The sequence below is a fragment of the Trichoderma evansii genome (genome assembly GCF_050947405.1).
Source record: "Trichoderma evansii strain SZMC 28006 chromosome Unknown GGI43scaffold_12, whole genome shotgun sequence".
Taxonomy (NCBI): Eukaryota; Fungi; Ascomycota; class Sordariomycetes; order Hypocreales; family Hypocreaceae; genus Trichoderma; species Trichoderma evansii.
Window position 1 is genome coordinate 115,428 of NW_028145194.1, and position 14,208 is coordinate 129,635.

The following is a 14,208-nucleotide window of genomic DNA, read 5'->3' on the forward strand; positions in this document are numbered from 1 at the left end:
AGCTCCTCCCGTCCCTGACCACCACAGGCTCAGGTACCTGAACCCTCTCAGTAATCAGCAGCGGCAGCGTTGACCAAACGAGGCACTCTGCTAAGTAGCCCTCGACATTAGGTCTTACATACCTTAACCTCTGCGGTGCGACGAACGAGGGGGTAACAAAAAAGAACATTGAAGCGTTTCCCCCCTCGCCCCCTCTCTAAAAAGCGTGTGCGCGCCGTCCGATGGAATTATGCTTGTTCCGACCCTAATTCCACAGCCCGGCGCCTCTAGTGCTGGCAACCAACCGCAGCAGCACGCAAGGCACATGCAAACCATGTAACGCAGACCCTGCGTCGTCGCTATTTCTGGTAGGTAGCCTCTGTAGTAAATTGGACCGTAGCTGTTCGTACTCCATAGCAGGCAAAAACAAGAGACAGAGGCCTCCTCCATTTGGTATATCTAGGCCATCTTATCCCAGCATTCCCCGTCCACCCCCCCTCACGACATTATCCTTTTCAGCTTTCAGCTTCGCCCTCTTCAAATCTTAAAAACCTTTCCTCTCTTTTACATTCAGGCACGCCACGAAAATTTTCTTCTTCTTCATCTCGTCCCGTTTTACTTATTCTCACTTTACCTTTATTTTTGTTTCTATCGCGGCTGCCATTCCTTTAGCTTAACTACCCTTTCAATTTTGAACACCACATTGGCATCATCCTGTCGCGCGATCACGAGTTCAATTTTCCAAAATCTGGGTCACAATAAGACCGCTTCAATACATCAAGATACCACTTTTCGCGCCAAGGCCACATTCTCCATATTCTCTCTTCTCTTTTCAACCAGATACCCAATTTTATTCATACCAAATATCTCATCTTATCTTATCTCATACCAACTTCCTCACCACCAAACATCATGCCTTCAATAATTCGGTACGCCTTTCTTTTACGACCCATATTCCTCTCCGGCGAGAGAGAAGACTAACAAGAGTTGCGCGCGCCTACAGCCAAGTCGTCCCCCTCGTCATCGTCATCGCCCTCATCAGCGGCATCGCCTGGGTCCTCTACCACGTCTACCTCTCATTCACCAAGATCCGCGAGAGCGCGTCCGAGCGCATGGGCAAGAAGAACGTCGTCTTCACAAAGGACGGCCTGCGCGTCGGCGTCAAGCACATGCAGAACGAAAAGTACGTCGACAAGACGCAGAGCTACGTCGTCAAGGCCTGGAATCTGGCCGCCGCCCAGAAGGAAGAGGAGATGTGAGCAAAAACCAACTACCCAGCGGGATTCTCGTGCCATTTTAGACATGGCATTTTTCAATGAGAAGTTCTAACCTGATTTTTTTGTGTCTGCTTATAGGAAGAGAAAAGGCTCAAGATAGCGATGCTAAAAAATAGCTATCATCAAGTCAACCCTGAGATCCAAATGACATGTGAAAGGACGTACACGAAATACCAAGGGGAAGTAAGCCCTAGTAATGGCTTCAGAAAGGGGAGATGGGGGGCCAATCTTTTCGTTACCATCCTCATGGATACGATGTACTTCTTAAGAGTAATGGCTTCAGAAAGGAGAGATAGGAGGGGACCATCATTTTCGGCATCATTCTCATGGACACGATGTACTTGTTAAGAGTAACGCGGAGGAATACCCAATAATCGCCAGAGGAATGGTGGTTGTTTTGTTGTCGCTGGGCCGAACAAGGTATCCAAGCGGTCATCATGCATATCTTATAATGTGTAACTCTATCTGAATATTTGCGCTGATATTTCCCCTTCCCTCTCTATAAATAAGCAAGATGATATGTTGACATTATCCAAAAAGAAAAACTAGATCCCAGTAACACTATCTCGTAAGCCTGCGAGCATGTCTGCCGTTTTGCGCCTGACTACCGTACCCTTTCTCTTGTAGCTTGTCTCATGCATGCGCCTTCAAACCCTATGCTTTGCTCTCTTGGCCCACCTAGCTCCCAAAAGCTCAGTCACCCTCTGGGCTCGTATCATCATATGTGGATATAGCTGTATGTTGCGGTAACTATAGTAATGTATCTTTTAGTAAGCTGGCCATCAAATGACGTCCGAGTCACCTGTTGCTCCACTTACCAGTACGGTTGGCTGGCCCTGGAAATTCTGTCTGAAGAGCTGCTGCGGCGTAGGACCTGTGGATATGATCTCAGATGGCTTCGCGACTTTCATAGAGAGGAGCTTCTCGAGGTTGGGGGAAGTATTGGTGGCCAGTAAGCCGTCCATCCTGATGAGCATGGAAGGGGTCCTCAAGTTAATCTGCATTGCGATTTCAGCAGTCAGCCGCCATACACATCTCGAAAGCGAATAATTCGGGTATATAATGGGATCCAGGAGTTTGAAAAGAAAAGAAAAAGAAATTCATACCTGAGTTAATATCAGAGCATAGGATACGCCGAGTTCCCTCCCAATGTAAGTAAGCCGTCCCTTGGCCCAGGTCCTCTGGTCGTCAGTCAAATAGTCTTGACACTGGATACAGGATAATGGCCATGTTAGAAAGTATCCAGCGAGGCTTTTCGAGCTATCCTCGTCTCCGCAGGCGAATGCGACGAGGCTTTCTTGCTGTTGAAACAGGTGCTTGCGTGTTGAAAACCACCCGAGCTGATAGGGTACTGATGCTATTACATCCGTGATGTTCTCCACACATATCCTCCTCGCCGTGGCATACTCTGGTGTCGTGCGATAGTCAATTGGTGAGCAAACCCAGGCTGTGCACCGGATAACGAGAGACGCCAAGATGATTCGTGATACTCGCAGCATGCCCCATAAGCTGGCTACCCATAAATCTGGGTAGGCGTCGACGCGGCCTGGGAACACTTCTAACTGAGAATAGTCTGCATCAGGGATGTCGTCCTGCCAGAGGATCGTCCGATACTTGAAATTCTCCGGCAGCGACTCTACCCACCGAACGCATTCAAAATCCACTTCTTGAGCTTGCCTGATCATATCTCGGATAGCTTCCACGCTCTCCATGTTTCGAGGTAGTTGGCTCATGAGTCGATTTACTTCTGCTCTGATTTCTCCAGCGCGGAGACTGAGTTTCTGGCACTGAGAGGCAAGCGGGTCTCGTATCGCATCTTGATTAACCCACCACTCTGACTGCATTAGAGGAGGCTTCGCGGTGGTGAGCGTATGGACAATCTACGGAAACGTGGTTAGAAAAAAGAAGAGAAATAGATCAAATGCTAACCCTACCATTTGAGTTCGCACGGCTATGAATAATGCCACGCCAATTTTGGTCCGGAGTTGTTTGCGGCCTCGCTTTCTAACAAGCTGGATCGCCGCGCGAATGTGAGGGCCCCAAGCCAGCATGCCAAGGTTTCGAGTCGTGATGTTTTCGAAAAGACCTAAGAGAAGGATTGCCGCCAAAGTAGAGTCCTGTTTGATAGTGTCGGGATTATTCAATGCTATGTTGATAGCCCCCAGAGCCTTGGAGTGCGTGTGTAGGGCGCGCTCAACAAGATGCTGGCTTCCTTGTGAATTGGCAAAGCTAGCCATCGCACAGGCGTCAAATGCGGCTTTAAACTGAGGAGCAATATCCTCTGCTCTCAGCAGTGGTACAATGTACTCGAGAAACCCGCGTCCGTTTCCTGCTCGAGGAATAAGGACGTAGTTGGACAAGAAATGGCAGCTCGCTTGGCCATCCAGGTCCATCTGGGGTTTCTGCAGTAGGGTATATAGGCCGGTCCAGGGCGTCTGCTGATTCTTTCGACCATATGAAGCCAGTGAAGCCAGATGCTCGGCGGTGCTAAAAGCGGGCGCGGAGAATGCCTCGTTTGGAGAGGGCGATTCCGAAGAGGACGCAACTGTGAACTTGCTCATTCTCTGGGCCAAGGCCTTTTTAGACGCGCGCTGTGCTCTCTTCTCTGTTGCCTGAGTCTCGTTACGAAACACTAGGTCGAACTCATCTCTGTATCCGGGGCACTGCCGGCGAGACTTGGCACACTGCTTGCATGTGGGCTTTGTCTCGTCACACTAGTAGATGATGAGTTTCGACGCCGAGCTTCATAACCGGACCAAAGAGCAGAGGACATACCTTGATGCGGCGCGTACGGCACATCTGACAGCCCCTTGAAGGCTTGCCTTGATAGACCATGGTGGGTGGATGGCGATGGGTGTCGGGCTATATCAAAGGTTGTATCTTGAGTGGATGTATTGTGCTGCTGGAACCATGATACTGGATCAAGTATATGTGGAAATCCGAATTCTCGACTGGGAGTTGAATATAGAATAGATGGCGAGTCTCTGTTCAAAACATATAATGCAGCTCCTATCGAGTGGAGAGAAGAAACGCGGCGAAATTGCTGGTGCCAGTCCAATTGCCGAATTGGGACGAGTTCGAATATAGGGAATAGCGTACAACCAAAAGTCACGCAGTCCTAGCCCGTATCGAAATCCAGAGAAATGAAGATCAAAGGAAGAGAAAAGGTATAATAGAAATTTCGGAGCAAATCAGGGAGATGAAGAAATTGGGAGCTGGAAGAAATTGTAGCGGGGGGTTTAGAGGGATGAGCTCCAACGCAGCCTGTGCTTTCTCGACATGAAAGTAAAGAGAAAAGAAGACTGCGAGCCAAGACTTTGAGGGCACCAACCAACTCCAAAGATGTTGGGGGGGCAAAGGGAGGGGCCCGTAAACAAGAGGCCACGAAAGGAAATGTTTGCTCAACCTGTCACAAGGCAGGCAGGTGGATGACGGTGCAACAGTGAGTGACGAGAAGTGCCGAAGCGTTGGAAGGTAGGCGAGAGGCGATGTATTTTAATTCGGGATGAGGAGAGCAGCGAAGGTTTCGTGAGATGGACGTCTGATGTGCCGAGGCTCAGCTTACAGTAGTAGGTTGGAGTTGGAGGTGTAATATAGTAGCTACAATAGTTAGTTGGTAGCGACTGGATGCTCCCTCCCGGATAAAGTGGCGAATATATAGCAGAGAAGCGATATATGCCGTGTTTATTGGGCCAAGGATGCGGCACAGAGCAGATGGCGCACGACGTCGTTGATAATTATACAGAGCATCAACGCGCTAGAAAAACGCAGAGGCAGTCACCAGCACAGTCATAGCCTGTTCGTCTACTAAACAAGCCCATCCAGATCCAAGAGAGAGGATTCCTAGCAAGCCGGGGGTGCTGTTGGCGAGTTCGGCAGCGTGTCAGCAGGCGAAGCTTCCGATCGTCTTTATGCCACCTTTTCCGTCGCCCTAACAAGATGAGAAACACAGAAAAAGAGAAGACGCTTAGGGCGGGAGCAGAGAGAATAGAGACAATGTAAAAAGGCGTGGGTCCTGGGATTATAGGCAGAGAATAGTGAGAGGAGAGGGGCCGGAGAATAAGGAATAAGGAGGCTGCGAGGGTCAATGACAACCTAAGACGGGGAATAGGACCGGGTGTCGATGATAGATGCGGGCGAGAACCGGGGGCCTAGGCAGAGGAAGTGAGCAGGATGGTCTTTCGGAGAAAAAAATAAAAGAGAAGAGAAGAAAGTCAAGAAAAAGAAACGAATAAACGGGAATGGCCTGGAATACGATGGGGCGGACTTTTGATGTGGAGGATGGAGAGGGGAGGGGAATAGACAGCAGAGAGGGTTTAAGGTTGAGAACTTTCGTTTCAGCGAAACCACCACATCCGCGAATGGAGCGATGCCAAGAAAGCAAAAAAAAAAAAAAAGAAAGGAATATTGATGGCAAATGAAACCAACAAGCCACATTGCTTGATAGATGCTATAATAGGTATGATACAGGGCACATTTGATATTATCATAACGTACGAGTCTTACAAGGCTCTGCTGCTCTGTTCTGTTCTTGTGCTCGGACCGCCCCTGTAACGCAGCTCGTTTGCCCGCTGTAGGAACTCGGCAACGCAACCTGACGTGTCGGGGGTCTCTAGTCGCCGCGGTGGACATGGCGCCGACGCCTCAGACACTGGCAACTGACAGGTGCCAGGGGCCAGCTTCAGGTGGCGCCCGTTTAGTGAGTCGAGCTCAATGCTTGATGTTCCAGCACTAGGGAGGCCCTAAACGGTGCTCGCTCCATCAGATTAGCGCGGGTAGGGAGCTGGTCTCAGCCATTTACGGCATACGCGTAATTCTTTTTTTTTTTTTCTCTTGAGCAGTGTCTCATTTCCGCACCTAGGTAGGTACTATCATTCTATAGAACTACGGGCACTCAATACTGCTGTCAGGACATTATTATCGAGATTGCCATAGTGAGAGACTCTAAGACTCTACTTGTATTTCATTATTAACAGATATTTTTTACTTTTAACCCTTTAGCCAAACCGGGACAAAAGCTCTGGTGTAACCACTGCTGCAGCTATCCGATATTGCTCGCCGCCACCTAGCTCCGCCTTGGGATATATGAGCCCTGGAAGAGGAAGGACTCTTGCTGCCGTTGGCCTGCAGATGGGGGGCTACAGGCAGCAGTAGCAGCAGCTAAAGCCCGGGTTAGAGGTGCTTGACCTACATGCGACAAGGTGAAGGATTATAACTTCAAATGTTTGTGTTTAGAGCAGTCAAGTCTGCTTTCTTTTTTTATGCGAAAATTATGGACACTCTTTAGCTTTAGACAGGCACTAATACAAGCTAGTATCCTCAGACAGCTTAATAAACAACTGAAAAGATCATCTCCATTCGGCAATTCGGGCTATTATTAGCTGCGACAAGCCAACCACTTTTGTTTGACGAGCGTCATGGGTTCATTGCCGAGCTCTAGCACTGCGACCCTCTCGTAGGCTAGGGAGTGCGTGCAGCCGCTTGTGCGAATAACTTTAGTAGCACGGCACTTCATATTGGTTACAAGCTATTAGTAGCAGCAGTAGTATCTACCCCGTACTCAGGAGAGGAATGGGGAGAAGAAAACGTAGAAGCCAATCGACGCTGTAGATCCGCAAAAAGAGGCGATGTGCAGCTCCAAACGGGAGGCTACCAGCAGCTGGCCCCCCTAGAAAAAGCAACCAACAGCAGCAAAGATGATGATAACAACGGCGATGGATGATGCCAGTATGCAGCACTATGATAATACGCACTACCAACTTTGTACATTAGTGCATCCATCCACAGTCGATTGCATGCTTTCCGGCGCGCCAGAGCTTCCGAATCTCCCCGGAACGGCAAATCATGAAAAGAGGTAGAGCAAGCATGGCATGTGGTTGCGTTGCAGTAGCAGCTGGGCTCCCTATGTAGAGCAGGCATCCTACGAAACTGGCATTACCGTGGAGGACATACGAAGTAATGATATATTATATTTGTTGCTATATCAATCTAGGCAGGCAGTGAACTTGAAAGAATCTGATCTCCTACCACACAAGTGGTACTGGTAGATGGATGATACGATACATAATACAGGTGCTTGGTATAAATCTGTAGTTGTTCACAACTATCAAACCCAGGCAAAGCCTTCCAACCCACCTCAAGGCTAAAAAAGCACATCGTCCAAACAAAACCCTGCCTGCCCGTTGCCGAACGGCTCTCCACGCCGGTAGGCCAAAACACGCGAAGCGAGACGGATCACAGCGTGCGCACGTGTGACCCTCCTCGACCCCTCGTCGCAAACGCCGTACCGATAATAGTAGCTAGCAAAAGTAATAGCAGCTCAGCTCAGCAGCAAGCCAGCAGTTTGCTTGGCAATTCTCTCCTTTTGAGTATGCCCTGTCGACATTGCCTTTTCTGACGTGTCCAAGTTTGTGGATATGTCAGTGCCTCTGACTTCCAGATAGGTAGCTCCCATCGATTGACAAGATGTGATGAGGAATCACTACTACCATGGAGTTATTATATGGCTACTTCATACGTGCTATCATTCGTCGTAAGCGTGGATGGTGGCATCTGATCGGCCCATCCTCCTCCCATGTTAAATGCAGCTCACACAATCTACTCCTGCATATAAAAAAAGTAGGGCGAGATTATAAATATAAACTACTTCTCGCCCCCAAGTAATGTTCCTTACCACTTATATTTGACCCGTCATCCGGACCCCGGAGCTATACGCCCTTTGTAATTTAATACTGCCAGTATCCGCAAAAAATCGAACGATTGCTGACTTACATACCAACTACACTGAGGAGAAAGAGATAAAAAAGCACTCCCCTTGTGGGCTGGCGGGCGCCGTGTCTGATCCCTCCCAATCACAACAAGTCAAAATTCTACCGTGACATCGTCGACTTCGGAACATATTGTGACATGCATTAGTCAGTGGAGATGCCAAGCAGTATACGTACATGGTCCTCTGGTCCTGGGTGATGATTATATTCACCACATCACAGCCTGCAATGACGGGAGAAGATTGAGTGAAAGATGAGAAGAAAAGGATACTTAATGTCCGCTGTGGTATATCAAATAGCCACTACTGCCGCTGTGAGCATTAGCAACTACGATGACTCCTGCTCCCTTTCAATGTTCTACCTATCTACCTATGTGTTCCTATGCTTGTGGTCCCTCTAGGACAGAATAATCATCTTCGTCCGATTGCCAAGTAATACTCCCCGTAACGAACAACCTCTTACATGACATATGTTGGTGTAACTGCCCTGAGTTTCCACAGCAAATTTCCATTACCCGACTGACACCCTCTCCCCTTTACCATTTTTTTCTCTTCCTTTTTTCTCCCTGCCGTATCTCTCCTGTGGCTCTTGCACCACCCTCTCTCTAATAAAAAGAAGAAGCTAAATTTAGAAGAAACAATAATAGTATACGACAACAGGGGAAAAAGTAAACTCCTGTTGCGCCCCATTGCCACCATGTAATCCTGAAGGTCGACACTGTCAGCGCTTCATCAATCCAAAACGCGATTCGAAGAATTTTTATTGCAGCACCCTCCCTCTTTTTTTTTTTTTTCAACTCTCAAACAAATTAGAAATGCCTTCTAAGCCATCAGGTGTGGCCCTATCTCCCGCTGCATCTCCCCTTTTGCGATTCGCAGCATCGGATGTTGCTGGAGCGCTCGTCATGAACCCCTGAGCCATTTTGCTACGAGTTGGACGCTTGGAGTGGCTTGAACCATCGAAGCCGGCGCTCTTGTTTAGCTTTCCCATCTCTGAGACGCTCACTCCTTTGAGGTCTTTCAAAAACTCTAGGACGATTGCTCTCTGCTGCCGCGTATGCGATCCCGGCTTGGGCATATATGCGTTAAGACGCTCCAGTTCTCCACGATTCACGTTTGGCAGTGCCAAAAGGACATCCGTGGGTGTCGATGTAATTGGGCTATAGTAAACAACAACTGCCGCAATGAGCGCTGCCAACTCCTTCTGGACATCCACAAAGTACGGTTCATGGAATGACGTGATACATGCTCTCATCACGTCCGATGATATGTACTCCCGAACAGCCGAAGCGATCTCCGGAGGGATAGGAGATGAATCGGCAGGAACACTTGCCCCATGTCCATCGGAAGTTTGTGGTGCCTGGCTCCTCTTAGATGAAGCCGCGCCAAATTCTGGTACTAGTGATATGAAAAGCCGTAGTAGCATTCCACAACACCTAATGTCCCGCATCCGAATTCCATGCATGCAGAAAAGCAAGAGCGGCTCAATTATTTGCTGATGGGTCAAGCAAAACTTTCTAAGCGATGGATATGCTGCCCCAGAGTCGTTCTGCGCATCAGGGTTCTGCGTCTGTGACTCTAAAGTAGGAGAATCTAAAGCAAAGGAGGAAAAAAGGTAAGTAAATGAGCAGCGCTGTAGAGTAGAAAAGGGGTTGTCTTACTTGGTTTGGTCGGATCTAAAAAGTCTGCCACCATCACCACGGCGGTGTATGTTACTTGACGGAGGATACTCTCGGATTTCATCTCCTCTTTGAGCTCAGCGTCGCCGTCTACTGTCACAGTCTGCTGCTGTTCAAGCTTTGCCCACTCTGAGTTAATCTTCGTGTCCATTTGCCGGAAACACGAGGATAGAAGCTCAGGTAAGAAGTTTTCACGGCAGTCAACAGGACAGTCGTCGACCAGGTGCCTAACTAGGCCCAACAAGTTACTTTGCTGGTGAGTAGATAGCCAAATGGAGTCTGAAAAGAAAGCCTCAGACAAAGGAGCAGCGAGCCCGCTGAATCCGTAAAATTGCGCATGAAGCTTGCTCATGCAATAAAGAACTCCATAGGACGTTTCACGAACAAACCGTACTGACCCGCGAATCGTTGACGCAAGTCCTTCTATCGTGTTCTTCTTGTCAAACACTCTGGCATAGAAGTCATCTTTGCTTCCTTCTGAAATGCCAGCTTGCCAAAATCGATCGCTTAGAACTTTGTCTACTATGCTGCGCATGTCGTCTGGGAAGCCTGTCCAGTTATGTGGGTTGTGTGATGCGTGGGCATAGCTATAATCAGGTCAGAAAACCGAAACAGTGGCAGCTGAGTCAATGCTACAACAAACCTTAAGAGACGCAGCAGGTCTGCTAGGATGTTGGGGAATCCCTCTTTCCAGATTTCGCATGAAGCTTGATATGGGGTGGATGCTTTCTCAACCCTATCTACAGAGAGGGCCAGAAGGGTTTTCATCGAACGGAGAGGCAGTTGCTTTCAAGTTGTGTTAGCATATATTATAGGCCAAGTAAGATCTTAAGAGGATAGTGAGTCTCCTGCGTACCTTGAGACGCTCTTCCAACTCGTTCTGAAGCGCCAGTCCCTCCGCGTCAAGCTCACACGAGCCCCAGTCTTGAATCTTGTGCGCCTGGCGGCTGGCTAGGTAGGCTTGGGCCTTGTCTAGCGCAAGAAGTTCGCAGAAGCCAGAATACGACTTTACAGCAGATTTGATGTTCTCCTCTTGCCATTGCGCCTTGACAGGCTCTACAAACTCTCGCAGCTTCTGGACTTTGGTCGGAATGTCGATATTTTTCGCTCGATGTCTGCAGCCCAGATTAGAGCCTGTACGAAATACTCAGAAAGACCTATATTGCGACTTACATGATTAAGAATAAAAAGCTCTTGTAAGCAAGTGTTCGCCTGTCATCTAGCTTTCCAGTAGACATCATCTCGTTCACACGGGCCTCAATTTGGTCGTAGACTCCCTAATAATCAGCTATAGTTAGCGTTTCCGTAGTTGATAATATTATTTTTCGATGAAAAAGGACGCCCTACCAAAAGGTGATCGGGCATTCCGACAGCAAGGCGGTGTAACTCGAGCATGCTTTCGACTTGAAAGTCTTTAATGGCGTCGTTGTATGCGCGGTATTCTGGTTCTAATACCGGCCATGTGAGAATGATATGTTCCAGCACCTTGAGCATGAAATTCGCGTTCTTGTTAAGAGCATTTGTTGAGAAATAGACTAGCAACTGGAGAGTTCGCTTTCGAATAAGGGGGTCCTGCAGAGTGCCTGGGCGTAAGCCTTCTAGAAAGGGGTGACAAAAGATATTTCTGTAAGCGAAAAGCATACCTCAAAGCTCATATCAAGAAGTCTTGAACACCAACCCTCGAGACTGGACTCAAGCTCGGCGATTTGTTGTTGCTACCAAAACAGAAAAGCAAGTTAAATTAGCATAGCCATAAATACCAGAAGCGCGTCCATTACGTACGTTGTTGTGTGAATGTGCCCTTTTCCACTTTGCGTAACCTTTTAATGACGCTTCAATCAAAGTAAAGTTAGAATCTACTTGCAAGACAGGCATCGAGTGCTTGAAATAGGTTTGCTCTGACCGTGTTAGCTTCTCATTTCTGCTGGAACAATGATGGCAGTTGATTCTTACTGTTAAATGGAGGATGTCCGTCATATAAATGCTGTAACACTTGCTCAGTCTGCCCTAGAATATAGGATACTGCATCGACAAGCTTGAGCTGTACGATGGCTTCAACAATCTGGGAGCTATAGCGGCGATAGTTGCCCAAAAAGGCGTGACGCTCGGGAATGGTATCGGTATCCTCCATCAGGAATATGAATGTTGGATTAGAGGTGTCATGAGGCAGATTTTCATATCGCACTAGTCTGGAGCTGCAGACCTCAAGGAGAGGTCCAATCATAGGTGTAACAAGATCACTTGGCCCGATGTGCTTGTTTGCAAGGAGCTTTGTCCACGTTACTAAGACCGGGATTGAGACCATGAGGCTTTGATTTTGTACTACTTGGAGCAAAAGCTGCAAGAAAGCCGCAGGGTTTGCGTCATGAGGGACCTGGGAATGCTTCCTCTCAAAGTAGTCACCCAAACTCGATAGCATCTATTGTCAAAACAGTTGTAAGTAAGGGATCTACCTAGTACGTGTACGTGGGTGATATTGTGGACGTACCTCAGAGAGCTTCTTCAAGATCTGGTATTTGTCTTCGTCGATATCGTCAGCATCGACGGCTGACCGTTCAATGAGGTCTTTGAAGAGCTGAATGGATGCGCCGGTATACATAGGAGCTACAATCTCTCTGAATTCATCATCTGTGAAGCTGGTTCGCATATACAGCATGTGCAGGGCATCTACAGCAACCTATGGGGAGGACTTGTTAGCATGAAGCAAAGAAAAATCACCTAGTGGTATTATAGGCTTACCTTTTGAATTTCGATTGATTGTGATGCCAGGCCGGCTGTTAAGATGTCCACACACCGAGCAGATGATATAGCTTTTGGAATAGCCCAGGCCAGGAGTGATAGGAGAGCTGAAAATCCCTTTACAATACATGTCTTGATCTCATCATTCTGAGTGTTGGAGCTGAAACACATGCCCAGGAACTCTGAGAGACGGGCGAGCCAGCCCTCGTGACCACACCGAACGTCTGGACCGGGCTGGCGGTTAGGGAAAGCCTCAACCAGCACCGCGGTGGGAGTGAAGATCTCGACACATGCTTTGCTTAAGACACCTTCTCTCATCGCAACAACAGGGTCATCTCCGGAGAAAACCTCGTCTGAGAGAGATTCCAGAATGGACATGACAAGCTCTTTGTGGACGGCTGAGTTGGGAATCTTCCAGAGTTGAACAAGCATATCGTCCATGTCTGTCCACTCGGAGCCCCAGCTTCTCTTAGCCACTTCAACCCAAAGCTGGGCCGTCTTGTTTCTCAAGTATGACGGGTCCTCCTTCGAAACGGCCTGGCTGAGCTCCAGCACCCAGTTCCGGAGTGTCTGGGCTTGCTCCTCGGTATAGGTCGCCCATCGGTATCGTATAGCGTGCTCGAGAAGCGAGAGGGCATAGTGACGAACAACGGGCGATTGGGCCTTGTCGGATGCTAGCTGGTAGCCTTGGAAAGGAGCTTCGGCGATGTCCTTGACTTCCTCGAGGAAGGATTGGGCTTCTCTACGCGCGTCATTGGTCGAGAGCGGGCTGTGAACCACCTCGAGCGCCAGGTGAATCTTGGCAAGCACATCTGCATCTCCGCCGTTTCTCGCGTCTCCGCCGTTGGTAGACATGATTGATAATCAACCACAGTGGCGAGCAGCAGCGCTGCAAGATTGACGGTTTCTGTCGCGGCTGCACGCGGCGCAAGACGGAGATGCTCTGTCCCACGAAACAGCCTCGAGAGTGTGAATTTAGAAGTCGGTCGGCTTGGGCACGATCATCGAGGTTGGCTGCCGTTCACTAAAAATAAAAAGAGCAGGGGTTTAAAATATTGCGTCCGGTTATTTGGGGGTGACAGCTTTTCGGCAGCAACACGGCTAGCGGGGCTCGACTCGTCGGGACTGAGGTGTGCAGATATGACTCAACTGCTGCTATGCAAGAAGAAACAAGCGAATTGGCAGATTCTAGAGAGGCTATGTCGATGAGCAGACGGCGAAGGCGGTCAGCAGGCAGAAAGAAAGAGTGAGGATCACGCCGCGTCTGTTGCAAGCAACTATTGAAGCTCTGGCTTTCTTAGATTCGTCAGGTACCCAGGTAGCTTTTTAGGGGACCTTAATCTCGTCTTAGGCCGGAGTTAGCGGTTGATGGAGCCTTTCAGCCTCTGCGAATCACTAACGACACTCTGCGCCAATTCTCTAAGGTAACAAGGCCTCGTCAGCCTCAGTATTTGTCTCTAGTATGCGGCTGCGGTACCACAGTGCTGCAAGGCTGAGAGCAAGCAATGGATACATCGCTGGTACGGAAGACACACGCCAGGCAGCGGTGGAGCCTGGGCTAGCATTCTGTCCCTAGTGGAACCGCTGCAGCCCAGTGGGGGGCGTGCGGTGCGCGATGCAGCGGTTGATATCCATCTGGCTTATTCCTCCGTACCTTGTCTGGCTGATCAGCAAAGTAGCACCTCTGCCGAATGCACCCCGCGCCGGACGCTGGCTGATTTAACCGAAACTGATGTCTAGCTTGCTTGGCTTCTCCCTGTCTTCTAGA

At 48.9% G+C, this 14,208-nt stretch overlaps 3 protein-coding genes across 3 annotated transcripts; 1 reads left to right on the forward strand and 2 right to left on the reverse strand.

The window, feature by feature from the left end:
• Nucleotides 1-891: 891 nt before the first annotated feature.
• On the forward strand, nucleotides 892-1,238 carry GGI43DRAFT_384446 (uncharacterized protein; the record flags this gene model as incomplete). Its single annotated transcript, XM_083203525.1, has 2 exons — nucleotides 892-908; nucleotides 983-1,238. The coding sequence occupies 2 exons, from the start codon at nucleotides 892-894 to the stop codon at nucleotides 1,236-1,238; spliced, it is 273 nt and encodes a 90-aa protein (XP_083059719.1).
• A 538-nt stretch (nucleotides 1,239-1,776) lies between these two features.
• Nucleotides 1,777-4,721, reverse strand: GGI43DRAFT_67320 (Zn(II)2Cys6 transcription factor domain-containing protein). The gene is made up of 5 exons (XM_083210133.1): nucleotides 4,032-4,721; nucleotides 3,191-3,970; nucleotides 2,363-3,136; nucleotides 2,075-2,254; nucleotides 1,777-2,006 (listed from the first exon to the last, which is right to left on the reverse strand). Exons 1-5 carry the CDS (start codon nucleotides 4,089-4,091, stop codon nucleotides 1,950-1,952), a joined length of 1,851 nt encoding a protein of 616 aa, XP_083059720.1. The 5' UTR covers nucleotides 4,092-4,721; the 3' UTR covers nucleotides 1,777-1,949.
• Nucleotides 4,722-8,277: 3,556 nt separating this feature from the next.
• Nucleotides 8,278-13,924, reverse strand: GGI43DRAFT_406916 (karyopherin MSN5). The gene is made up of 11 exons (XM_083206178.1): nucleotides 12,441-13,924; nucleotides 12,190-12,378; nucleotides 11,655-12,120; nucleotides 11,484-11,599; nucleotides 11,345-11,416; nucleotides 11,049-11,273; nucleotides 10,875-10,978; nucleotides 10,558-10,816; nucleotides 10,345-10,487; nucleotides 9,684-10,288; nucleotides 8,278-9,615 (listed from the first exon to the last, which is right to left on the reverse strand). Exons 1-11 carry the CDS (start codon nucleotides 13,293-13,295, stop codon nucleotides 8,816-8,818), a joined length of 3,834 nt encoding a protein of 1,277 aa, XP_083059721.1. The 5' UTR covers nucleotides 13,296-13,924; the 3' UTR covers nucleotides 8,278-8,815.
• Nucleotides 13,925-14,208: the final 284 nt, after the last annotated feature.

Bases quoted from the DNA above. Each gene is read 5' to 3' on its own strand.
- GGI43DRAFT_406916 (XM_083206178.1), bottom strand. From the start codon at position 13,295: ATGTCTACCAACGGCGGAGACGCGAGAAACGGCGGAGATGCAGATGTG. The intron at 11,274-11,344 runs GTATGCTTTTCG...GGCACTCTGCAG, and splicing joins TTCTTGATATGAGCTTTGAG to GACCCCCTTATTCGAAAGCG. The intron at 10,289-10,344 runs GTTTGTTGTAGC...ACCTGATTATAG, and splicing joins GACCTGCTGCGTCTCTTAAG to CTATGCCCACGCATCACACA.
- GGI43DRAFT_67320 (XM_083210133.1), bottom strand. From the start codon at position 4,091: ATGGTCTATCAAGGCAAGCCTTCAAGGGGCTGTCAGATGTGCCGTACG. The intron at 3,971-4,031 runs GTATGTCCTCTG...ATCATCTACTAG, and splicing joins GCCGTACGCGCCGCATCAAG to TGTGACGAGACAAAGCCCAC. The intron at 2,007-2,074 runs GTAAGTGGAGCA...ACATTACTATAG, and splicing joins AGGGCCAGCCAACCGTACTG to TTACCGCAACATACAGCTAT.